The sequence below is a fragment of the Thamnophis elegans genome, chromosome 5 (genome assembly GCF_009769535.1).
Source record: "Thamnophis elegans isolate rThaEle1 chromosome 5, rThaEle1.pri, whole genome shotgun sequence".
NCBI classification, from domain to species: Eukaryota; Metazoa; Chordata; class Lepidosauria; order Squamata; family Colubridae; genus Thamnophis; species Thamnophis elegans.
In genome coordinates, this window is record NC_045545.1 from 73,990,753 (window position 1) to 74,017,349 (window position 26,597).

The 26,597-nt window shown below is 35.0% G+C and overlaps 2 protein-coding genes across 3 annotated transcripts in view; one reads left to right on the top strand and one right to left on the bottom strand.

Moving 5' to 3' along the window:
* The window catches only part of RPN2 (ribophorin II), a 33,086-nt gene extending 16,453 nt beyond the window's left edge, over nt 1-16,633 (top strand). The window contains exons 10-17 of one of the 2 annotated variants that reach the window (XM_032217614.1): nt 2,098-2,189; nt 3,852-3,966; nt 5,339-5,533; nt 6,581-6,667; nt 7,585-7,680; nt 8,062-8,137; nt 10,244-10,373; nt 16,434-16,528. In XM_032217614.1, coding sequence (XP_032073505.1) covers nt 2,098-2,189; nt 3,852-3,966; nt 5,339-5,533; nt 6,581-6,667; nt 7,585-7,680; nt 8,062-8,137; nt 10,244-10,373; nt 16,434-16,440 — 798 coding nt within the window. In that variant the 3' untranslated portion in view covers nt 16,441-16,528. Of the gene's footprint in view, nt 1-2,097; nt 2,190-3,851; nt 3,967-5,338; nt 5,534-6,580; nt 6,668-7,584; nt 7,681-8,061; nt 8,138-10,243; nt 10,374-16,433; nt 16,529-16,563 lie in introns of those variants that run through there. The other variant, XM_032217613.1, reaches the window with a different exon arrangement.
* A 62-nt stretch (nt 16,634-16,695) lies between these two features.
* Nucleotides 16,696-20,575, bottom strand: GHRH (growth hormone releasing hormone). Its single transcript, XM_032217615.1, has 5 exons — nt 20,496-20,575; nt 19,800-19,925; nt 18,982-19,086; nt 18,183-18,314; nt 16,696-17,620 (listed from the first exon to the last, which is right to left on the bottom strand). Exons 1-5 carry the CDS (start codon nt 20,573-20,575, stop codon nt 17,551-17,553), a joined length of 513 nt encoding a protein of 170 aa, XP_032073506.1. The 3' UTR covers nt 16,696-17,550.
* Between the last annotated feature and the right edge of the window lie 6,022 nt (nt 20,576-26,597).

Below are 26,597 nucleotides of genomic sequence, written 5' to 3' on the forward strand. Positions count from 1 at the left end.
AATGCATTAAACATACTGCGAGACATGCAGTGTCAGGAAACTACCATTAATTTTGTGATGAAATTTCAACAGTGTAGTTAGATGTTTCAGCAACTGAAAACAGGGTGGTTTTAAGACGGGGGGACAAGTTGCCCAACTGAATTTGGGGCCAAAAAAACCTTTTATTCAGTAACACTGAAAACATAAAAAATATTTATTTAGAAGTAGCAAATATTATTCCGTAGTTTACTTCATTGATATTTTGACAGATCTAAAACAAAGCAATTTCCAGATTGCACATTGTGAATTTTTTTCCTCGCAGTCTAATCTTTTAATTCCTATTGAGTTTCTTTTTAAAAAAGTCATTCCCAAAGTGACAGGGGTGACAGTTGGAAACAATTTGTATGTGTGCTATTTTTGTTCAAGAGCTGTTTTACCATATTTGATATTCTCTTCACCTCCTCAATTGCTTATTTAATTGAAAAATTAGCATTTAAGACTTGTTGCTCACTCAGCATACATCAGCTAGAAGTCACTTGTTTGCACATGCCAAGCTCTGCCATACGTATCAAAATCATTGTAGTAATTGGAGTAACAAGCTCTCTTAAAGCATCAGAGAGGGATTTATGGAGCTGCTTAAGCACTCTGGTTATATAAGTGAGTACTAGTGGCCATGCATTAACGGTGATGGCTTAGTAAGAATACAGCTTTAATAATAAGGCATTTTATTACTGGAGAAAGCTGACAGGTGGGCTGCTTATTAGAGGTTGTCATTAGATTACTTAGTGCTCTAGCAGTTTCAACAATTATGATCTAAACTTTAATAAGTTAAGTAAAAATAGCATATTCTCCCGCATTCATTAATGTGTGTGTATGAATGTAATGTGCCAAACACAGTAGACAAATCTGAGCAAAACAAAAGATAAACCTTTACTTTAAATAGTCTCAAATGTCATCTTCAAAGTGTCGTGTATGAAATTTTTTTCATAATTGCCTCCCTCGTTTACTGCGGAAATTTTAATCAAAGTAAAATGAGCTGTTCATCAAATAAGAAACTGTATTCCGAGTGCTGTTCATATATTTTTATGCCTCTGGAAAGGAGAAGAAAATCTTGTTCCAAGTTCCCATTGATCCCTGGGGCCAAGTATTGTACTCAAATTAAGCTCACGAGTAAACTCTTGGTGTTCTGGTCTGATGTTGGAATACTCAAAAACAGTTTTTTTGAGCCTGGAATGTTTTGCGTAACTCAAATTGCTTTTTCTGATTGTTTCATTGTGCATTCTATTTTATTGTATTCTTTTGGGTATCGTGGCTGCTATCAGTTGGGACTTAATTTCGTGATATCCAGCTGAGCATATTCCAAACATGGTGCTGCTCATTCCCTCACCATTGATTTACAATACATAATGCCCAAGTGTTCAGATTTGTCTCATATGCCTTTCAATTTATGCTTTTTAAAAGTTCGTGAATCCAAGAAACAAATTAGATATCCAAATACTGTAAAATGAGATAGAATAGTAAAGTACAATTCTATTCTTCGTTGAACTTTAAGGACAGACATTCCTTTTGTTGTTTAAATGCATAATGTTGATTTATCTCAACCACTATAATTTAACCAAAGATATAAAAAACACATAATCCTTCAGAGTGCTTCATAGAGAACCATAGTAAGTATTCCCTGCGATTAGAAAATGGAGCTGTCAGCCACTAATTATTCATATTCTTGCTTCCTTAAATTTCCCTCATACTATCTTTTCAATCATCTCTGAATAAAGTTAAGCTATCTCTTTTCTGGAGACTCCATCATTAATAAAGTGTTATAAAGTGTCTTTTAGAAGAAAGTTGATTGATAATTGATTAATATATGGAAGTATATTAATGTGTGAATGTAATTATATCCAAAATAAAAAGTTGATTGTTGAACTCCTTTTTCGTACATTCTCAAAAAAAGAAAGAAAAGAAACGGGTGTGGAAGTAAGCCTAATTTCCAAAAATGAAGCACAAATAAAATATTACTCATCATCTATTTAAAATGTAACATATTTTGTGTGTGTAAATGTGTGTGTGTTTGAGAGAGAGAGAGAGAGAGATTTATTTTGCTTGTTTGTTTGTTTGCAGTTGAAAGTCAAAGTCTCAACTGAAGTTGGTATTACAAATGTGGATCTCTTTACTGTGGATAAAGACCAGAGCATTGCACCCAAAACTACCAGGTAAAATATTAGTACATAGAACTCAGTACTGAAAGCCAACACTCTAAATGTGGGCTTTGCCAATATGTTATCAAGGAAATAAATTATATAAATTGATCTGTATTTTGAGATTTAAAATGTTAGGTTTTATACTAGGATGTGCATGGTTGGATGTTTACACTCTTAGCAGCAACTAATCCTTTTAAAATTTCAAGTATCAGATTATTAATTCCTTAAGTACTCAGTCAGTCAGAGTAAACAGAACACTGAACAGAATGTGTTATTTTAATTTCTTTACTGAACCTCTTGTATCCCTGTCTGCTTCTCTTTGAAAATGAAACTTGTGAAGGGCGGTTACACTTCTTGAAATTCTAGAAAGTGTTATTGTTCTTTCTGCTTTTACTGTTTTTTTTTTACAATTTCATTTTGTGATCAACCTACCTACCATCTTTCTCTTTTTTGTGAGTCAGTTATGCAATTGGTAATTCTTACTTTGCATTGAATATCTTTTAAGACTTGTCTGATGCCTTTAATGATGCGTTGTAATCTGGCTAGAAAGAGCCATAAGTAGGGGTGGGTTCTGGCAGTTGCTACTGCAGGTTCACTTGTGGGCGCACCTTGGGCACATGTGCAGTGCAATAAAAATTGCTCTGCACATGTGCAGAAGCCAAAAACAAGATGGTGATGCCTATGGTGCTGCACAGAGAACTGGTTTGGGGGCGTGGCAGGCCTAGGTCGCTGTGGTTCCAGCGACCCAGGCCGCCAAACTACTACCGGTTCAGCCAAACCGATAGGAACCCACCACTGTCCAAAAGGCCCCCAAAGCAGATTATATTAAGGAATAAACAGGAGCATAAACAATTCCCCTCCTTGCTGTCTGTAGCATTTTTCCCCTTTTCACATCTCCCAAATTATTTATGATCCCATTTTCTTATTGACCCATGTATTCTAGGGTTCAAGGATGACTGGAAATCTGATCATTTGGTGTATAAGCTTTAATTCCTAATCTTAAATATGTAATATGAGATGGTAGACAATGTGCTCTGAGATGACAACTTCTTCATGCTAAAAAGATCCTCAGTAATTATACATATAATAAAAGTTAATTCTAGGGCTAGACCCCAATAAATCATAGTTGAGATTCAGTAATGACTTTGATTTAGCAATAATTTTATTCAACAAATGGGATTGAATTTGAAGCATAACCAGCCTTCTTGTAATTTGTCTTTATGAGGGTAGGAAAACTACCTACCCTTTCTATAGTTTTCTCCTCCTTTATTCAAGGATGAACAGATTTTAGACTTGCAAATTAATTTGCCTAAAAGAATAGGGCCAATTAATTATAGCCAATAAAATTAATACATGCATACTAAAAATTAAAAAATTGAGTGTTTCTAAGTATTGGTTTACCAGAAATTTGGGGTCAGTGCTTGACCCAAATTGAATCCTTCTATACAAAAAGATCTTGGGTTTTCACAAGTACCCTTAGCAATCTAATTTGGGAATATGAAGCTTTCTAATTGTTTCTGTATTACATTACATAATATAATAAGGAATCAGAAGCTCTTGTTGATTAACTGCAAATCACTAGATTTATGAATAGATCCCAATCCACTTTGTATCTAATTTCCTCTGCACAGATTCACTTTTTCTTTCTTAGCAGCAGTTCACTTCTGTTTTCAGGGTCACTTACCCAGCCAAAGCCAAAGGATCATTCACAGCTGACAGCCATCAAAATTTTGCCTTGTCCTTTCAATTGGTTGATGTGAACACTGGAGCAGAATTAATCCCTCACCAGGTTAGTTAATGCATGCCTACACTAATCCAGAGTGACATTTTAGCAAAAAGGCTTGTGAGAAGAGGTTCAGGTTGCTTTTTGTTTTTTGTTTATAAAAACTTAAAAGCATTAAGCAAATGTGACAGTTGTGCATAACAGACTTGAAAGCAAGGAGCAAGTTATTGCCCTTGTGATTTGCTAGCTCTCTTGTCTAAATTAATGGACAAAATAACAGACAGACCTATGTATATACTTATGAAAGTACCTTATGTCAGATAAGTTGTTTATTCAGCTGATTGCTATTTAGTCTTCTGCACCAGAGTTCTTTAAAACATCAAAATTGAAATCTTATCAAAATCAGGCATGTTTCATTGAAAGAGCAAATGTTTGGCTTGTATCATTTCTGTTGTCTCAGATTGGAGCATGTTTGGTCGATTGGTTAAAGCACCAGACTAGCAAATAGGAGAGTGTGAGTTCTAGTCCTATTTTAGACATGAAAGCCAGCTGGTGACTTTGGGCCAGTCACTCCCTTTCAGCCCAATCCACCTCCAGGGGTCGGTATGGGGAAAAAGGGAGGAAAACAATAATTGGTATGTTTGCCACCTTAAGCTATTTATTAAAAAAAATAAAGGTGGGGTATAAATAAATAAAATATTGGGTAAGTTTGTCTGCTGCTGTCAAAATGACCAATCTTGCCAAGTTTAACAAAATCAGTACAGCATTCAAAGAAGCTGTATCAACCCATTTTCCCCCAGCTATGTTACCCATATTTCACGTGGAAGCAATGAAGACTGAATGTGCAAATCACATGCTTACTGAGGGTAAGCTGGTGTCTTTTCATAAAGCATATAAAAACGTAGTTCAATTCTGGCTGGAATTTTTGCAATACGCTGTGAAGAGGAAGCCTCTAATAGTTTAACTTTATAGTTCTAGATATATTCCAGCTTAATTTCAGAAGCATGATGGGGGGGGGGGGGAAGAATATTATACCTTTTTTTTTAAAATCTACATGAGAGCAGCATGCCTAATTGTTTTTTTAAAATATTCTTTCTTGAAATAAACCCATGTTACTTTTTTTCAGTTTCTTGCCAGAATCTGGAAAATAATTCCTATCTTGAAAAGTATATTTTATACGGTAGCATAGTAACAGTCTGAATGTGAATCATATATAAAGCAGAAAATGACATTTTCAAATTTTCTTGCTTTATCCTTCCATTATTTCTGTAACTCCTGGGCGTAATAATTTGTAAAAAGACTGGCCCTTGGAATTTTTTCCAAGCTCTTAAAACGAGCATATTCTCCTTCAATCCTGGTTAAATAACAATACTATTAAAGTTTTTGCTCTTTTATGGTATTGGATGCTAACGTAACTTTCATTGTCTTTTCAAATTAGACTTTTGTACGGCTTCACAATCAGAAAACTGGGCAGGAGGTAGTGTTTGTTGCAGAACCAGACAGCAAAAACATTTACAAATTTGAACTGGACACTTCTGAGAGAAAATCTGAGTTTGATTCAGCCTCTGGAATATACACTCTTTATTTGATCATTGGTGATGCCACTCTGGAAAATCCAATCCTATGGAACGTGGTATGTTGGACCAATTGCAGAATGCTTTACCTGCTAGATTGATGTCAATTAGAGAGATTGAGGAGCTAGATAGGCTCAAGGAATTAACTTCATCAAGATCTAAATAAAAGAAACAGAGAGAACATCCTGGATCAATTTTTGCCCATTTCTATTTACCCAGTGGCCAGCTTTTGAATCTCACTTATACCCTCAGTTTGGAGGGCAGTGTCTATCTTTCATGATACAATTAGCAACCACTAGTATTTACGGTGTGCTACTGCCAAGAGGTAGCAGTCAGTTCTTAATATTAGTAAGCTTTGGTCACATGATTCATCATGAACCTGTCAAATTTCCAAAATCATCCACCTTGGCTATTAAGATCACTGACGGCAAATCCAAAACATATGTACCTTGTGGAAAAATATTTCCCTCTGCCTTTCCTGAATTTAATTTCAATGGATGATCTTGAGTTCTGATACTCTGAGAAAGGGAGAAAAACTTCTATCAATATTTTCTATATAAGGGTATTCTGAAAATCAGTGATATTTGCCTTCCAGTTGTAAGGTAAAAGAGGATTACTATCTTGATATTAAGACAAAATGTTCCTATTTTTGCATCATTTCTATTATTTAAATCCTTTCAGACGAGTTATACAGATACAAAACCTACTACCAGTACTATATAGTAGTAATAGCCATGTTAACCGATTACAATCACAGACTTTCCAAAGCAGCCAGATTTATACAAGTTTTGGGAAGGCCAAGAGGTTAGATTTGTCTTGCCTAGTAAAGCAAGCAGTTCCAGAGGAGGGGAGTGTCTTCTGATAACAAGGAACCTTTATCTGTGAATCTCTGCCCAACTGTAACGAGTAGGCAATTTCTATCAAGGAAATACAGTCTCATGAATATAGCTAGAACCCAAATCATATAAAGGTAGCAACTATCTAACTATCTGAGGCCTTAATTTTAAGGCTGGTTAAAGTGAATATTTTTAATTATTTATGGAAAGGTAAAACAATCAAATATAAATAACCTTCAATTGGCATCTACCTTTTTTAATCTTTCCCAGGCTGACGTTGTCATCAAATTTCCAGAAGAAGATGCTCCATCTACAGTCCAGTCAAAAAGCCTTTTCACTCCTAAACCTGAGATACAGGTACACTCCACATTAGGGCACTCAGTTTCACTGCATTCTACATTTGGAAGACCGCTGCTTTTGATTTATGTGTTTAACTTAACTTTGTGATCAAGCTTGGGGTAGTTGTAGAGTAAGGGTACCAGTTTCTGTCTCTTCTGTCAATGAATGGTTTTGCTTCCTTTACTCTTTTTGTATTTGGCTTAGAACGCTAAATTTAATATTACCTGCCATTTAAAAAAACTGTATGTTTGCAGATCATAATTAATTCTTTGGTCAGTAGAATTTTTTGGCTAATTCTTAACTTGAGTGTGCATGTATTCATAGATAAAACCAAGAATAAGATACTGGGTTTTCTACTGTTACTTCAAGAATCACTTTTTAGCTAAAAAAGCTGAAAAATAATGCTTCTGCACTTAGAAGCATCTTACAATATACTTATCCTTTTCTGAACAGTTAAATTAATATTGGTCATGTATGGAAAAGAGCCTTACTTGAACAGGACAACAAAGGAAAAAACAGAAATTGGTGATTTCCTCACTAGAGATTTATAATGAATTCAAGAATCCAGCTTCTAGTTCTTGCATAGGCATGGAAATCAGATGGGTAACCTTGGGCCAGTCACTCTTTCCCAGCCCAAATCAATGCCTGACTTGCATGAGTCAGCTTATAAATAAAACACCTTGTTGTATCATTCACTGTGAGTTTTGCTATAACAACTAGGTGAGTACCATATAAAAACAAGCAGAGTTTGCAATCAGGCAGTGCAGATACTAAGAAAACAACACTAACAACTGAGTAGAAGCTAGATTGTATGTATGTATGTACGTATGTACGTACATATGTACGTACATACAATTGGGTATCTTAACCCAGAATTTGCTTCTGGTGAGACACACTGCTCTTCTGATTTTTTTTTCCTGGGATTCCTCCACTAGCATCTGTTCAGAGAACCTGAGAAGAGGCCTCCTACTGTTGTATCAAACACATTCACAGCAATGATACTCTCCCCACTGCTTTTGCTCTTTATACTGGTAAGTGTTCCATATACACTTTCTAATTGGTACTGACTTTCTTGCTGTTACTCAGCGGCTGGGCTTTTCAGGCAATTGAAGACCAATATTAAATACAGTATAACATTGCTAATTTTTCATAAAATGGGTTTGTGAAAGATTTCCTAGGGTGAAAGTTTAAAATTTTCCTAATTGGTATCTAACCTTCCTCCCAATTCCTGCCTCGATTTGAGAGGCCCGTGAGAGACCCGTTTTAAAAGACGGGCCTCTCAAAGTTTCAGGGCTAATTTGCACATCTAAAGGAGTCAAATATTTTGAAAGGATTTAAAGCAATCTGGGATGTTCTTGAAGTTGATTGGCAAATGTTACCCTCCCTTAATGTATATTTTTGCCATTTTTCAGTGGATAAAGATTGGGGCCAATATTTCGAACTTCAGTTTTACTCCAAGTACCATTATCTTCCATCTGGGTCATGCAGGTAAGTGGCAGAGAAATTCCTCTCCATTATCCTTTTTTTTCTGTTGGCTTTATAGGTAAGAGCCTGATGACAGATGAGCTCACAGCTTATTAACTATAATGGACATAATGGCACTACATCCCTTCCTTTTGTCCATTTTTCCCCTAGCCCATCTTTCAGAATTATTCCGGTATGGCTAAATGCATGTTTGCCATCAGTTTTAAAAGCTATGATTAATTTCAATGTATTTCCTTGTATGTAGATACATTTGTTAGTACAAAATGTTCTGAGTTTGTATTTTGGGCATCAGTCCTTTAGTATGTATGACCTTGCGATGCTTTGATTTTTTTACTCTTCTTTATGTACCTTGATCAGTGCCTAGATTTCTCCTCAGTCAGTGTGTGTTAATTTGATCAGAAACAGCTATTGACTTCTTGCATTCCTTGGAATATGCTACTTGCCTTTAACATGCTAAATTGACTAAAATTTTAAAAAGTTGTAGGCCCTCTTATCATGAATTGTTTCTTTGCTGTCTTTTAATCTTAGAAAGGTTCTTTCCTTTCATCTTCTTCATAACTTCATATTGTCCCTATGAGAAACCAGCATTATTTTTTTTAAAAAACTTTAATTAGCCAATTAGATATTTAAATTTTTCATTTGACTCTTTCATCAATGATTCTCACTTTATTATACGTATGTGTACCCCTGGTGAAATGCAGGCATCCCTGTTAACTATCCAGGACATCCTGGTTTTCAGCAGCACCATAAAAGATATTTCTGCCCTAACTGACCAATTTAGCAAAAAGAGGAGAGAGAAACAGTCTACAAGCCTGTTTGCCTGACCTTGCTTTCTTGGCCTTCTGTGATGTTCAGACATTGCACACACTTGGGAGTCGGTGTAGTATTCTAGATTGGATAGGATGGAACATTAAGATGAACGGCAGGTGTTCCATCTGAAACTGAAATGGGATTCTGAAACTGAAATGTGGGCATTCGGAGGAAAGCCCACATATAATATGAATGCATCGGTACCCAGGTTTCTGTTGAGAAGCAGAGAATCATGAAGAAATTGGTCAAGTGCTGCAAATGAAAGGAGCAAAGGGCAGAAAAGTGCAGGAGTTCACACCCAAAAACATACTGGCTACCACAGAACCATATTTTTCCAACAATCATTGGGGCAGGGGGGGAGGGGTGTCCCACTGGGAACATGTAGTTGGACCACCTCTGCCTCACCTTGGAAGAACAGAGTTTTTATTTTTAAAGCTTTTAAGGCTTAAAAAGAAATTGCCTGTGGAGACTTTGGTAAGAACATAAACATATGTATATAGAGAATATTTAGGACTGTCTGTAAATGTAAATATTTTCTTTTTTAATAGAGAATAAGCTGATGACATATGGCCATCTTTTCTTATGAACTGTCTCTCTATAGATCTAACCGACTAGCCAACAAAAAAAAATACATAAAACTTTTTTCCATTTTGTTGGTCTTATTTTAATATCTGCTTTCTTCTTACATCTTATATAATGAACCAAAAATAAAACAAGCACAGAAATTTGAATACCACTGCAGCAAATGCGTATTTTTGGAAATAGTTGTAAATATAAGCTTTATATTCCAAGTTAAGTTATTTATACTTTGACATTTTCTCAGTGTTCAGTGTGACTCATTTAATTGCATTCTGTCTATAAATTTCAGCATATTTTGTTAGAAGGTTGATTTTATTTCATTTGAGGATTATTTTTGTTCCAATTACCTTATTTACATCTATGTGTGTGGCTGGGATTGCTTTTCATATTGGAAGAATCATGAATCCATCCCTCCAGGTGAAGGATTTAGCATTTGCACCTGGTAAACGAGATCCTCAATATTTCCTTTTGCCAGCTTCCTTCTCTGCCAGTCAGTTTTCATGGTATATAATTAAATGTTTGCACTTGAAGAGAATAGTGTTTTTCAGAGATTCTGGAGCCTTGGTTGTTATCTACACCTTAGTACAGCATTGCAACAGTTACTTAATATGTAATGTGGGTACTTTAACTGATTTTGTTGCAGTTTAGGACTGGAATTACTGTGAAATGTTTTTAAGGAAATCAAATGTTACAAAGTGTTACTTGGTCATTTTTTCCTAGCAATGTTGGGGCTCATGTATGTTTACTGGACTCAGCTCAACATGTTTCAAACACTGAAGTACCTGGCTCTCCTTGGCAGCCTCACCTTCCTAGCAGGCAATAGAATGTTGGCTCAAAAAGCAGTGAAAAGGTAAGAGACAAAAATTGGATTTCCTTTCCTTTTTTTTTTTTTTTTTTACAAAAAAACAAAGCTTTACAAAAACAAACAAACATCATGATAGTAAAGAAAACTTAAGTATGTGCTATTAGCACTAAATCCTTGTTAAATTCCAAGCTGTTCTTTCCTGATTCATCAGTATATCTCACATTCCGTAATAGTTGAAACATTCTGACTTTTGAAGTCAGTCATTTAAGGAAGGGATTCTAACTGTCCAAGTAATGAGATACTGTTTAGAATGGTTTTTTTTTTTAGTATAAGTAGTCCTTGGGTTATGACTACTCATTCAGCGACTGTTCAAAGTTACAACAACGCTGAACTAATGGTACTTATAACTGGTCCTTGAAGATCCAGCAATTGCAGTACCTCCACAGTCACATAATCATGAATTGTGTGCTTGGCAACTGGCTTGCAGTTACAGTGTCACAATATCCTGCAGTCACATGATTACCATTTACAACCTTCTCTGCCTGCGTTACACAAGCAAAGTCAATAGGGAAGCTGGCAGGAAGGATCACAAATTATCCATTGTAAGTTGTTCCTGCCTTTTTTGTAGTGTGCACATAGCGTGCCTGTGGCCCCACCTGTGCTTTCTGCTTGCTGCGTCACCCTGAGCACCCCCAACTCCCTTGGGCTCCTTGCCTGAGACTTCTGCCTTTTCCTATTTAACAATCCACATGGTCCTGGGATTACAGTGGTAACCAGAATTGCTGGAATTGCCCTCACTAAACGAGGGCAATGTGCTATTAACACCACATTGCTTAACGACAGAGGTTCCATCCCCAGTTGCTGTTGTAACCCAAGGACTACCTGTGTTGTAATCATCTATAGCAATTATGGTCCTTTGTATATATCTACATCTATATCTATATCTAATTTTAAGCGTCATTCACTATTATCCATGCTATCTGGGGCGTCATGCACTTATACATTGAGTGACATCTAGAAAACTGTAGGTTTCACATCGGTAACAAGGAATATCTTTTCTGGATTTCTTCTTTTTAAAAGATTGGAAGCTCAGTGTCATTTCTCACAAAGCTTCCAATGTAGTAACTCAAATCATTTGCAGGACCTACAACCTCACTTTACTGTCTAAATGCTTGCCTTTTTTTAACTCTGGAAAAAAAATGTATAGGTTTGCCTTCAGAAAATCTTGATGGTCATTAGGCATTCTCAGGGTTGAGGCAACCATGAGGTTAGTAGCAAGTTAGTATATCTACCTTATACAGGTAAAATTTCTTGCTGCATGGAAAAGTCATCATAGAGAAGTAATTGTCTTGTGGATTTTCTGTAGTAGTGAGTATTAAATGAGAAAGCAAAGTTTCTAAGTTATACCAGGGCTTCTAGTGGCATGAACCAATACAGGTAGTCCTCGATTTACAACCAAAATTTAACAAGGCAGTTGTTAAGTGAGTTTTTCTCTGTTTTATGACTTTTCTTGTTGCGGCTGTTAAGTGAATCTCTACAGTTAAGTTAGTAACACAGTTGTTAAGTGAATCTAGCTTCCCTATTGACTTCGATTGTCAGAAGATCACAACCATCATAAATATGAAGCAGTTGCCAAGAATTTTGATCACTGACCATGGGGATACTGAAATGGTTTAAGTGTGTGTGAAAAATGGCCATAAATTTTTTTTTCAGTGCTGTTGTAGCTTTGAAATATCACAAAACAAACGGTTGTAAGTTGAGGACTACCTGTAATAAAAATGCTTCTTGCTGATATCTGTTATGCATCAGGGCTAACTTTATAATTGTGCTCTTTGTCTCTTTTATCTGATTTCTTCTCTGATGACTATTTGGTGAAATTAGTGCGACCATGTTTTTACCTACTTTAATGGCTGGCTTAAAATTCAGCCAATAATAGCAGCATAAATTATCCTATGGGAAAAAATGGCATTTCTCTTGATTCTCACTCAATCTCTGTAGAATTTCTGGAAGCCTGGTTTGCATGCTTCTTTTGAATGTGTTGTCAGTTCCTAAAGTAATACTTCTTTCCACTTCACTGTCTGCTCTGAACTTTAATTCCTTTCTCCTTTTGGCAGGATCGCTGCAGAACAGAGCAGTAGGTTGGCAAAGTATAGAACGCTACGGTAAAAAGGGGGTATACTAGTGACCAGCCCTTCCTAGAAGTAAGGGTCTTTGGCTGTTGCTTTTTCTAAGCATGGTGGCTGCTTCATTTTATGCTTATCACTGTTTGGGGTTGAAGAGGGGGTGGGGGGAGCCTTAGCAGAAGCCACTGCCACTAGGCCTATTATGCTTCTGACTATTGCAAAAGGAACATTTGCATGATTTAGCTATCTATTTTGAGTTTATTGTTTAACTCAATTATTGTTTAACTCCATTACAGTTCCACATTATTTTTAAAAAAATCAATTGCTAGAGAAATTTCTAGCAATGCTTAAGACTTCTAGATTTCTCTAGACTTCTCATTTTTATGTCTTCCACAACTCTTGCTTGGTCCATCTGCCCATATGCTGCTTTTGCTTTTGTTCCCAGTCCAATCAATACAAAAATATTTTTCCCAGAAGCAAAGAATCAATATTTGTGTAATTTAAAAAGTTGAGAATCTTTGGAACAAGATTCTTGGGAACGTCTTGGGATTTCAGAATAACATGGCTGAGCTAGTCAGGATTAAATTTATGCAAATTTTTGGACATGCCTGCTTCAGTTTGTTTCATGAAGTTGCATAGCCTGACACAGTTTCTGAATCTATGTTATCTATAGCCCTGCATGTAATATTTTGAATTTTCTCTTTCTGCCTGTTTATTCTTATTGCGGAAAAAGGAACCCGGTGGATTTTTGTCTGTTTGTTGCAGTTGTTTTTATACTGCATATTTTGTTTGTTTGTTTGTTAATTTTTTATGCCTCAGAGTCAAGGAGGATTATAGCATTTGGGGAAGCAGAAATTCATCGTAAACAATATAACATTTTGTTTAAAACATACAATGCCTAAAAATCCACTGAAGCAACAAACAGCCATTCGGCCATCCTATTACCAATTAAAACCATGTTTAAATGAAACAGTTACCATGACTTTCTTCCAGGCCAGTTTCACATTAGTGAATAAAATGGTCCATAACAAGGCACTAACAAAAAAAAAGATACAGCATCAGTTTCTAGACTGTTCTACCTCTCAAAACATCATCTGCCTCAGAGACCTCATTAGAAACTGTGATGGCTGGTCATAAATCTTCTCAATGATCACCATCATAACTTTGAATGGTTGCTGAACCATTGGTCATTAACCAAGGACTACCTGTATTTTGAATTCGATTTTGAAACTGATTAGCAACTAATGCAGTGACTAGAACACTGTAACATTACTAAAACAATTCTTACTTATTAGCACCTGGCTTCAATACTTAGGATCAAGCATTGTTACTGAGTTGTTGTCAGAAAACAACTTAAAAGTACAGCATGTTCTGGTAGCCTAATTGCATGCTGTGGAATGCATGAATTACTGTTATGATATCTCCTATTCATTATTACAGGAACCCCTTTGAAAGCTAAGTATTCTAAATTAAAATACGTGCTGCTTAAATAAATTAATAAACTAGATTGCCAAGTATTGTTTTTTGCAACAATATGGAATATTGGATGGAGAGTGATGCAGTCACCTAGAGGTGGAGCTCTTGCCTCACAATCAGGAGGCTGTGAATTCAATCCTAGGTAAAGGCAGATATTTCACTCTCTGGGCACGATGAGAATATAGCTGCTGAATATAACTCCACATTGGCGACAACAAGGGCATCTGGCCAGTAAACACTTGGCTCCATTCAGTTACCCAAACTCCACCCCGCAAGGGATTATGGGGTCATTAAAAGGAGATGATGATGATGGAATCAAAAGAGAGGAATCATAGGTTGATAAGAGAATCTGAGTAAGAAGATATTACTTTGACCAACCATTGTCTTCATTTCTGGTTTCTGCATTAAGAAAGTATTATGTTTGTTTAAAATAGAGTTTTTAATATCATATTTCCAGATTTTGTAGTTATGTGGTCACACAAAAATATAAATTTTACATGTACCAACAAAAATATTTTGAGGTAATGTAGATTATGGATATAAAATTAAAGAACATAAATTGATGTATTCTTGTCTGCAATAAGGATATAAGCATTTAATTGTGTAAATTCCAAGTTTTATTCTGAATCTCTGCTTATTGAAAGACAGGTATTTGAGTTCCAGTTCTATAATTTTCTGAAACACACAGCTGTCAATTTCATAGATTACATGAAGAATTAGAAATATTGTAGTACAATATTAGATTATAACAAGGGGGGTTTCAAACGTTGCAGTACTACAGCCACCTAAAATGATAAATGAATGGAAATGATTTAGAAATTAATTGAGAGCTGGTTTGGTGGATGAGTTTAAGGCAGGGGTGCCAAATTCGCGACAGCACATCGTCACTTGTCATATCGCAACCTTTTCCCCCTTTGCTGAACCAGGGGGTGGGCGTGGCCAGCGTGTCATGCATCTGGCCCATGGGCTATGAGTTTACACCCCTGGCATCTGACATCTGGATAGAAATCAGGAAACCATGAGTTCTAGTCCTATCTTAAACAGAAAGCCAACTAGGTGTCAAGGAGCAAGAGAATAAACACTCAAAGATAGATCAGATTTCACGGGGGATTAAAGTTGGGGGGGGGGAATTAATATGACCACATAAAAAAAATATGTAACTCCCTTGATTGTTCATCTTTTTATTGAAGAAAAAATAATTATGCACTCTAATACATAAGACATTTAAAACTATGCTAATATATAGTCCTTCAAACGCTTCAAAGATGATGGATCTACTGCTCCATACTACAATAGAAATCATCAGGTGTTGATATCCAAAGATGGCTAAATATTGGGTTTAATCTTCTCTTCTGTTAATCTTCTGTTCCCCACTTTACCCACACAAATGTTATAAAAACTCTCCAATCTTTGCTTCTCAGTTTGTCTGCACAAGCCCGGTCAGCTTTAAATAGATGGTACAATTTCCCTCTTAAGTGATTGTAATAGTTCAGGGGTGTCAAACTTGGGGCGTCATGTGACATATCGGGATTTCTTTTTTCCTTCAGTAAACTGGGCATGGGCATGACCAGCACGTGATGCATCTGCCCTGTAGGCCACGAGTTTGACAGCCCTATAATTGTTAAAAACAGGATATATTTTAAAGCAACACTCCTAATTTGGCAAAGAAAACATAAATCTATTAGGTGAGAAACAGTGTGGTGAGAGAAATACTGGTTTTGTGGTATTTGTTTTAACCAGTATCTATTAGTGGGACTTAATTCAAGCTCTTATCCCACTGGGGATTATGGATAATTTTTAAAAGTGTTATTTCATCATTATATGGCAAAGAAAAGGAATGGTGTTTCCACTATCTCTTTATTAAAAGTAAGCAGTTATTTGGAGATACAAGCTCAATGCAGTTTTACAGATGAAAATAAGTGTCTAACTATATTGCTTTATATATCATTTGTGTAATGGAATTGAGTTTATGAATGTTATAATTTAAGAGGTTAGATCCTGGTGTCATAGCCATCTCCTCATCATTTCCTTCTGATTCTAGTTGTTTTTATACATTTAAAGAATTACAAAAAGAATGTTCTATTTATTTCAGAATGGGGAGATGTTTCTAAGATTTGTGTCTCTTTTTAATCTTTTTTAAATTTAATTTTAATGTAATCATTTGAACTTGATAGACTATGTGAGTTGTAATCTCGCCTTAGGCACAAAAGCCAGATGAGTGATTTTGGTCCAGTCACTCTGTCAGCCCAATCCACCTTACAGGGTTACTGTGGGAAAAGTGGGAGAAGAAAGGCGTATTAAGTATGTTCATTGCCTTATTTGTAAAAATGATAAAGGCAGGATATAAATAAAATAGATCAATAGATGAATACATTATTAAATTTAAGTTGTAGCATTATGTACACAAGAAATACTCCAAATATGACTTATAAAGTCAAGTTTGCATGATAAATAACTGTATTTTGCATTAAATTCTACTTTATTATGTATTCTTTGCATTCTTCAGGTTTTAAATTGGGCATTTAAAACATAAAATTTCACTCTCCTATTCCAAAAAGAGGTAACTGCTTCATAAATGAAGAACTGTTCAACATCAAGATTTGTAACTTTAAGAGGATTTCTTTGTGTCCTTCCAGAACACGCTAATGTCAGAAGAACAGAGGAACAGGAAAAAAAAACCTTAAGTAAAAAAAGGAAAGGAGCCAAAGAACAGTATGAAGACCAGAAACTGAAGTGTGGAAAATAATTGCCTATAATATTAAAAAGTGTTTTTTTTTAAGAAGAAAAATCCCCCACATGTTGTGTTTGCTTGAATGTGTAAGTACTTTGATTTGTGGTACAACCGCCTTGTCAATCAGTAAGAACTTTAGAAACAGATGGGCTCCCAACTTGACATTTTTTAAAATCTTTTTCTACCACCTCCTCAATGAAATAAAGAGAATAAGACAAAAGGTCTAGCCAATTGCAATTTCTTTTATTATATTGTGATTCTCTAAAGCAAACATTGTCAAGCTTATGCTTCAAGTAGTTATAGAAGAGCATTTCCATATTTTGTGTGAAAATGCAAGAAAATTTTGGATGATAAAAAGCAGTTAAAATACACTTTGAAGAATCAGAAAACCTCTGACAAATTCTTTACACACTATCAAGACTGCATAGCAATCAAAAACTCTCCATGGTGCTGAAACCAGAAGTCAATGAATGCTTTCCATTCAGCACTTCTCAATTTAAACTCACAGTACAATCCCCATGTTTTCATTATGTCAGACAACTCAATGGCATGGTTGATTATGGAGTCTTAGTAGAATAAAATAATTTGGAGATAGCATTTTTCTACAGCGGCCGTTTATTTTTCAAACTGAAATGAGGCTACTATACAATAAGCATTCTTATCTGGCATAAATTAAACAGGAAACAATTCCACATATAAACATTTGCTTTCAATTTTTGTCCTATGTTTATAGAAGGAGATTTCAGTAATATTGGTTATCAGTTAGGTGTCCTGTTCATTTCTTTCCACAGCTTTAGAAGCCTTACACACACACACACACACATTCCTGCAGTTTATGCCAATCCTGAGAACTGCAGTGACCAAAATGAGAAAGGGAAGGGATGAAGTCAGTCTACAGTTCCATCACTTTGATCAGAACACTGGTAAAATCTTCTAAATTGTCATTATCAACATACTGAAGTCTGGGAAAGAAAAGAAGAGATCTTAGTGTGACAACAGTGTGGCTGCTTTCATTGTGACACAGTTGCTTCCAAGATAAGGTACTTGGCTCCAGCAACAAAAAGAAAGCACTTATTTTGATCAAGATTAAAAAAAACCTGTTGTTTATTTGTTCTTTCTTGAACAGTAATGAGTATTCAGTCAGTTTCTCCTAAATGTTTTGAACTTAAGCCATCTGACTAGGTTGTCTAGATAGAGATGTTTTCCATTAACTTGTGACGCCATGAGTTTATGCAAATTGTTTTTCCATGTCAAAAACCACTTAGAAGCAGTTCAAACACAAGCAGAATTTAATTGACTAATCACTTTAATATATGCAAGTTTACTCAAGGTTAATATACAGAGTAAACTTTTGAATGTGCGCTGAAGTACACTGAACAGAGATGTGTACAAATTACAACTCATTAGAGTGTGTTTTTGTTGCAGTCATTACTATACATACAAGTCACAAAAGTAGCAGTTGCACATTCAAAATGTACTGTATGTTACAGAATGTGATTGTTATGTATTTATAAAACTACTTACCCTTGATTCTGTAACATTGCTCCCAAGAAATTCCTAAGTACCATCTCTTGATAATAGTGACTATCCATCATAATGCTATCAGACTGGCGCCTAGTCAAGATTTCATGTAGCTCATCTCCCAGGCTTTCTTTCCTACAAAACAACCAAAATGATTGCTACAGAGAAACACACTAGAGGAAGGCACTATAGGCGAGAGCTATTCCTGATTGACTTATCAGCCTCATAAATTGGCCTTGAAAAAGTTATTATTTAATATAGCTATTTTTGAAGGCAATTTCTTAAGCTAAAATAAAATTCTTCTAATGCAAATTCCACTAATTGTTTCCTTCTAGCTTCATAGATGACATTGTAGTCTAACACATCTGAGCACAGTTTGCTATCTTGAGATATTTGGAGGTTTTAATCTGTTAATAGGAAAATCTAATCATCTAGAAATAGTTATAGATAATATTTATTTGGATTATAAAGATGAATATTTTTGTATTGTAGATCAGATACAGCCCCAGATTTTCCCAAGGATATACGGAGTGAAATGAGAGCTCCAGTTAAGATACTATATAAATTCAAATTTCCTCTAGTGAATAATTAAGCCCCTTTGCAATATAGTACACCTTATAATAACTCTTTCTTTATTGCTAACTGAGCTATATTTTTGGCCATGTCTGATCAGAAAAATATCTGTTGTGGCTGTAAGACTTTGTCACTACCACTAGGATGATCCAGTCTCTGCATTTGACAGTCAAGTAGAGGCTTAATTGCTACAAAGGTATGGTAAATAATGAATATTCATTACACTTACTTAAATCTTTTCCCAATTATGCCCTGTAATAATTTCCGTGCTGATACCTTTCCTCGGACCTTCCGGTAACTGTCGGTGAATATGGCATCTGCATGACGCTGGAGTCTAAAGAAATAAAAATGCACTGTCATTCTGATGCAGTGCCCACTTGCAAAGGACCATCATACAAACACTTCCTGTTGATGGAAAAGGCAGTTCTATATGCCTTCAAAGCTACACTATCCTAAAGGAAAAGTTCTCTGCATTTATAATTTCTATCCCTTTTGGACAACAAGTAAAGTGCTAAATAAAAATGAGTTCATTGCATTCTTTCTTATGTATAATTTGTTCTTGGAACTTATAAAATATGGAACATTAATGTGTGCCCTTTTTATATGCTTAAAGAGGTTAAATGGCAAAACAGGATCTTTTCCACAGAAGTATGGTATCTTGAAATTTCTCCCAAGACAGGCCAAATAAGTTTTAGCAAGGTAGTAGAAAGCACATTTTCCAATGTTTTGAATCATGTATTTTGATCTTTTGTGAATTCCTGTATTTCTAATTGCTAAATTTTAAAGGCAGAAAAAAAAGTATAAACATGTGTCTCAACATTTTTAACTGAAGTTCTTAAAATTTTTTTTGACATAATATAATACCTTAGTGGCTCTCAGTTCCACAACTATAAATACTATTTACCGCATTCTTTTATAGAATAAATCCTCATTATCTGTTGGAAATTCTGACCACTGGCGTAAACAAGGATACCTAAGTAGATGGATCTTAGCCCTGATTGAGCAGAGCTAAGGTCGTGTTACTTATTTTGACATTAATATACCCACCTTTTGTCAACGGGGCTGAGAAAGTTCTCTACATGTTCTTCTACTGAAAGATTGTGGCTATGTACAGGACTAATTTCTTGTAGTTGAAAGCTCCCTGCTTTGCCAGAAATGGATATTGGATTATATCTAAAGCAACAAACAACAACATTAAAACAATCAGAATAAGGCAAAATATTTCTCATTCTATGGCACATTGAAGTGAGAATTAGACGCTCCTGAGAGGAGGAAGGAAAATATTGCTACGTATCCTCATTTTGGGGCTAAATGAATGATCTGAGGTCAATCTTCTTTTTCAGTCCGCCCAATCCATTGCATAGGATTGTTGATATTGAGATAAAATAAAAGGAAACATCCATTTACATATTGAGATCTGAGAGAAAAGGTTATATCAGCTAATATTTCATACATTATAAAGCATGGTAATCTACAGGTCAATAACCTAATACCAATAAGTATAAACTATTTTAATCTGTAAAATCAAATGGACAAACAAGCATTTTAACTTAGTTCCAAAAATGCTTATTGTGTTTAGCAGATTGCCATGTTACTACACAGATGACCCTTCTGTTAGAGATGGACTAGTTTCTTTCAGCAGCAAGGAGTCTACTATCCAAGACAGACTTTTCCAATGGAGAAATGAAACCAATAGGCTCAACCCTACATTTTCACTATCATAAAATAGAGATTATCAATTACCTGAGTGGTGGATAGAGAGGAGAAGAACGGGAACACATGACAAAGTGGAGGAAAAGGAAAGCAATAGCTCTGTCCAACATCTTAAATGTTTTCTAGGGCAGGCTGCAATATAAAATAAGAATTTGGGATTAATTGTGGCACTTGAAAATAATCACTACAGCGACAACAATTCTGCGTGTTTTTTTAAATCTGTTCTAAGTCAACTGAGTTTTCTTTCCTTGGTAATAATCTAAATTCAATATCTTAAATTCCAGTAAAATCTAATATCTTGTGGGACATTAATATTCTTTCTGTACTTCAGTGAAGCATGTGAGGAGAGAGAAAAGAAAGGATATTGATTCCTACTGGGATCTCTTGTTAACAAAAGGTGATCTACTCCAGAGATTCAAAAAACGCAGACGGGATCATTAACAATGTTCTAGTTCACAGAATTATTGTTGTGATGGAAGCACTATAAACGCACTTCATTAGCTGAGATGGAATCCAAAGAGTATACATTTAAGTTCTGTAGTCACTGAGCATCAGCTATATCGTGTTGCTTTTTAAATTATATTCATTGTTTTTCCAGCACTTATAACTTTCACCATGTGACGTTCTACCTGTTTTGACAACACAGGAAACTGCTGTCACACCAGAAATAAGGGGGGGAGTATTGAACAATGCTGTGAAGCCTCAAAAATATCCATATGTCTTTTTTTTTTTTTTTTTTTGCTTTTTTAAAGTATATTTTTAGCCAAATACACTTCAAGCCAGATATCTGCTAGTTCAGATATTGGGAAAAAAAGATCATTTATCAGGCAACTCAATGCTTGTAGTCCAAAATTCCAGGTAACTTTCCCTAAATTCATGAGTATTTTTCATGTTTTCAATACAGGGATTTGAGGAATGCAGATTAATAAAATTTTAACAATTTTAATTAAAGCTTGGGTTTTCAGACTCCTGTGTTTTAATTGCTTAAACTATTGCACTCTTTCCACCATCAATTCTTGTCTTCATTCTTATTTTATATTAAGATTGTAGAATTATAAATCATTCTGTGATCAGTTTAAGAAAATACAGCAGACCTACTGTAAGTTGGGCCTGGTTAGTACTTGGATGTGACTTCATCTGAGAAGTTCAGGATATTAGTTTGACTGGGCAGCAAAACCTTGTCTCAGAAAAAGGCAACAGCTAGTCTAAAAAGTGCTATCAGGGTCCTGGTTGCCATTATACACAAACACAGTTCTGCTACAAAGCAAAGCATTTTCATAACTAACAAGAAAATTGCATGGATGCAATTACCAAGAAGGACATTTTTCTGTTTTTTAATTCTTTCACCAGGGATGTAGGCAAGACTGGAATGTTGAAAAGGTATCCCAGAAGAAAGTCATAGGAAATCTCTTGTTTCTTTTCAGCCAAGAAAACTACATAAACACCTTCATAAAGTCACTAGGATTCACACTATAAACTTTTTAATGTCTGTTCATTTGTGCAGTTCAAGAGATAGGCACAGCTATGTCTGAAGCTTCTCCCCTCCCCCCCATTCCACTCCTGCAAGCAGTGTTGAATGTTCAAAAAGGCAGTTAAATGATTTCTATTAGGAGGGAGGTTTGATCCAATAATTCTGCAATTTCAGAAAATAAAAAGAAGGGACTTTAAACACTTCCCTTCCTACACAGTATTAACTGGTAGCCTAATGAAACTTTATCACTTTTTAGAACCAAAGATGCTACAGTAATATTTCCATTTTGAGAATTTAAAGTAGCAGAAATTGTTAAGACAGCCATGTTTGTCCATGGTGGCAAAAATCACAAGGAGTTTGGAACCTTTTCCAACTAATTGTATTAAAATACATAAGCTTCAGGTCCTTTCATCAGAGGCATAATCATCATAGCACAAAATTAATAAAATTGGAAAAGATGCTACCAAATTCCGTAAGCGGCTAAGAATACTGTGGTGTGAAGAGTGGATAAACAAGAAAATCCTCTTTTGAAATAAGATATCCCAAAAGATAAATCTATCCCAAAAGATAAATCTATCTAGTTGACTGCACTTTTGACATCGTTCTAAGGACTTGCATAATGTAAATGTAGGCAAAATAATAACATGACTGGAAGAAAACATGAGACAAATCATTAAATCATTGTGTCACTGACCTTATACAGTGTTTCCGTACTTTTTACAAAGCACTTCTGTAACTCAAAGGTAACCCCGCTGAATCAATGGGAATTGTTCCCCATGAAGTGTGTAATTATAGGATCGCATTATAAATAAATGCATGTCATAAGGAATGTAGTCCCAAGTGTACCTTCTATTTTGAGATAAATGGAGATTGCTTTTTTAAAATGTGGGCTAGAAGTCTACGATGCTTTGCCTATCCTTGGCAAGTTTTTATGGACAGATGGGAGTATATTCTCTGAAATGTCCGTTTCATACTTTGCTTTCTAAATAACACATTTATAACTTCCTTTTCTTTTTGCCCATTGACATTTTCTTCTAGGTAATATAAAAACATAAATATTTGCTTATTATCTGGGGACAATTTTTTTTAAGAATTGTATCTTTTTCTAACTATATTAAGTAAGTCTAAATTAGAAAAGATTGAAGGAAATATTATTCTAGACTACATTAGACTTATCAGAATCCAATTATTAATATTCATGTTTGTAATTTACTTCCCAATGTTTACAATTTTTACAAAATTTGGTTGAAGTTAATTTTCAAGTCAGTATACCTAGAATTGAAATCTTAGTCTACAAAATCTACAATTTCGTTTTTACACCATGAAACTGGTACTGTATCTATGAAGAAACAACAACAGTAATTGTATCAACTTACAGTTTCCTTTGGGAATGATGTACTTTCAAGTCCTTTCTTGTGAATTTTTCTGTTGTTTGTGATATTTGATGAAATGGAGAGAACTCAGTCCAGCTCATTTGAACTATGTGAATCTCCTGGTCTTTTATACTTTCATGTCTTCATCCAACCTGCAAATTCCTGAACGTCAGAGGATCAATTACTTTCCAACCATTCCAATAAGCCGTATTTCTCTTATCTTACAAAGAGAGTTAGAAACAGGCATCAGTGGAGGGGCTGAGGTGTCTGACATGCAAATTATCATCCTCACCACTAGATAGAACAAATAACAACTTGCTACTGGTAAATTTTGCATTTCTGAAAAACACTCATTTTTAACATGAAAGCCAACTTTGATGGAAAATTAACCATTACTATCTCCTCCCCCCCTTTTTGTAAAGAGATTGTTTCTATAATATATTGCATTGCTCTAAATCACCAGAATTACCTTCCTTTGCCTTGGTGCTGCGATTATATGAACATGCATTAGTGCTTTGCAAATATCAACAGCATATGAACAAGGAAAAAGCCAATAGGACAGAAACAGATTTTAGAGATTATCCAGTCCAACGTTCTAGAAAAGTGGGCATTTAACCTCTATTTTAAAAAAAAACTTTCAAGACAGTTTGTTCCTTTATTGAAATACTTCCTACAGTCAACAATTTCTTAATGGCATTTAGCTGCAATCCTGTTTTTATACAATTTTGAACCTATTAATTTTCATCCTGTTTTAAGCAACAGCAGCATCAACAAAAATCTGTAACCTATATGTTGTCATTTGGGAGCATTTTCCTTAAACAGTGAGTGACATTACTCCACATATTCCATAAGGAAGGAATAAGCAAAATTAATTAGTATAATTATTTTGTTTAATTTGGACAGAATTATCTTGATGCATCCTAAAATTTCATTAACCTTATAATTGTCAGAGCTGTTGACCCCAAAGTGTGAAAGGCAGTCTCTAGCTTGAGGAACCTCACCTGGACAAAATACCATCTGAAGAGTTTCTTCAAACACACCTGGAATGTTTCCTCCATATCTTCTTCTATTTTGATTGTGGTAATTTCTGAACTTCCTTCTTCTCATTCTGTAGGTTTTTGGAGCAATATTGGAGGCATATACAGGTAGTCCTTGACTTATAACCTCAGTTGAGCCCAATATTTCTGTTGCTAAGTGAGACGTTTGTTAAGTGAATTTTGACCAATTTTATGACCTTTCTTGCCACAGTTGTTATGTGAATCACTGCAGTTGTAAGTTAATAAGGCAGTTTGTTGAGTGAATCTAACTTCACCATTGACTTTACTTGTCAGAAAATTGCAAAACATGACATTAGGACACTGCCATTATCACAAATATGAGTCAGTTGGCAAGCTGCAATGGTCATACGTGTGAAAAACAGTCATAAGTCACTTTTTTCCGTGCTGTTGTAACTTCAAGAGGTCACTAAATGAACTGTTGTAAGTCAAGTACTACATATGCATTGGTTTTTGTTGTCACTGTAGAACATGGTTACCTGAGGAACCACCTGTTGCCCATTGGATCTGATCAGTTTGCTCTGACAAGTTCTGTTGATTAAGTGATGATGTCTGTTTGGACTCCAGAGATGTAACTTCTCTGTGGTGCCACCCAACTGGTGTTTTTGAGACTTCGTAGAGCTGGCTTTTTGCACTAGCCTTTGACTATGGTAGTTAAAGCCCAATCTGAGTAGTGTCTGTGTGATTCTAATTGTCTGATTTTTGTTCGTTTGTTTTTGTTGTTGTATTGTTTTATTGTTATTTCCTATGTTTTTACTTTGTATGCCACCCAGAATTGCTGGGCCTGTGGTGGTGTGCAAATTTAAGAAATAAATTAATTGTCCCTCTAGTCTTCTGATTTCTGTTTAATATGCACTCAGACAAACTATCCAAATGGGAACATTTAATAACAGGGATATAGACAAGGCTGTGCAACTCTGTTTTAGCTAAACCATTAGTGTGACAATTACTGAACCACATTCCTAGACTCTCATGCCCTTCTGAGGTCTTGAATGCACAGAGTTTATCTTTAAGCAATTCTCTGAAGGATTTTTCTCTTATTAATAAAACACAAATCTGTTACATGTTAAAAGAGACAAAAAAAAGTTAATTTAGGATGGGACAGCTTTCATAAAAATCAGTAGCATATTTCATCATACAGGAGTTGCTTGATATGCTGGAAGTCATGCATAAGAAGAGACCTGTTATTTTGATTATCTGAAGAATAGAATAGATTTTTTTGAATAGATTCAACAAAGATTCTCTCATTCAGCCTTTATCATCTATTCCTTAAACGTTATGTCTCATGTTTGTCAGATATTGATGAAGAAGTAATCTGTGATCACACAATCTTCTCATTTCTGTAATAAAGTAGTCTTGGGTCAAACTTTTTTTTACTGATGTGCGTATTGTATGTTTCCATTAGTAATGTAAATATCATACAATATGAAATATCTATGCAATGTATTATTTAACAAGTTTTCTGTCACTTTCCAGAGACTTGCCTTTTTAGAACCAATATATATGATGTTTAATGCACCTCATACTATAATCCTTCTTAAATTCTACAGATATGGTTTGCTCAAGAAATGAAATGAGGTTAGGCTATGGAATGTAAGTTGTGTTTCCCAAATTACCTTGTCTTTTCCAAGAATCATATTTGTTTTATGGCCATATTCTCTATCATAAATGGCCAGCATCTTTTTTTAATACCAGAGTGTTTCATTTAGCAGAGCTTTATATTGTTATTTTGATTATTCTTGTCTGATACAAATTTTCATAAAGTCATCAAAACTATAATTAAGTAAAGCAAGAAAAAATACCAAAAAATATTAAGAATTAAACTTATGGAGAGTAGAGTGGTTATTGCTGTTCAACAGCAGATGTCACTGTTTAATAATTATTTAACCATTCCAGCAGTAACACTTTATTTAAGATAAGTTGTATTAGCTGGGCTGAGTACATCTTTGTATTTTTGGTTGTCACAACATCTCAACCACAGCTGTCAGCAAAATCATGATGATATCAATCTCTAGTTTTTGGTATCCTGTTTTTAACAGACGCTTTGAAGACATTTAAAGATATAATTAATCAAACTCATGTCTGGCCTGATAAAATAAGGTTTTTAAAAAACAGGAATTCTTTCACATGCCATAAAAGTATCTATTGCAACTTATAGTCACTTGATAGTCAAAAGCTACAAAATGCCTTGGGTCATGTGTATGTATTTATGTTTTTATTTATAGCTTTTTAA

What these genes read in the sequence shown, in the direction of transcription:
- GHRH (XM_032217615.1), bottom strand. Translation starts at nt 20,575, where the DNA reads ATGTTGGACAGAGCTATTGCTTTCCTTTTCCTCCACTTTGTCATGTGT. An exon ending in CCTCTCTATCCACCACTCAG is followed by an intron (nt 19,926 to 20,495) that starts GTAATTGATAAT and finishes TTGTTGCTTTAG; the next exon opens with ATATAATCCAATATCCATTT. An exon ending in ATAATTGGGAAAAGATTTAA is followed by an intron (nt 18,315 to 18,981) that starts GTAAGTGTAATG and finishes GTTGTTTTGTAG; the next exon opens with GAAAGAAAGCCTGGGAGATG.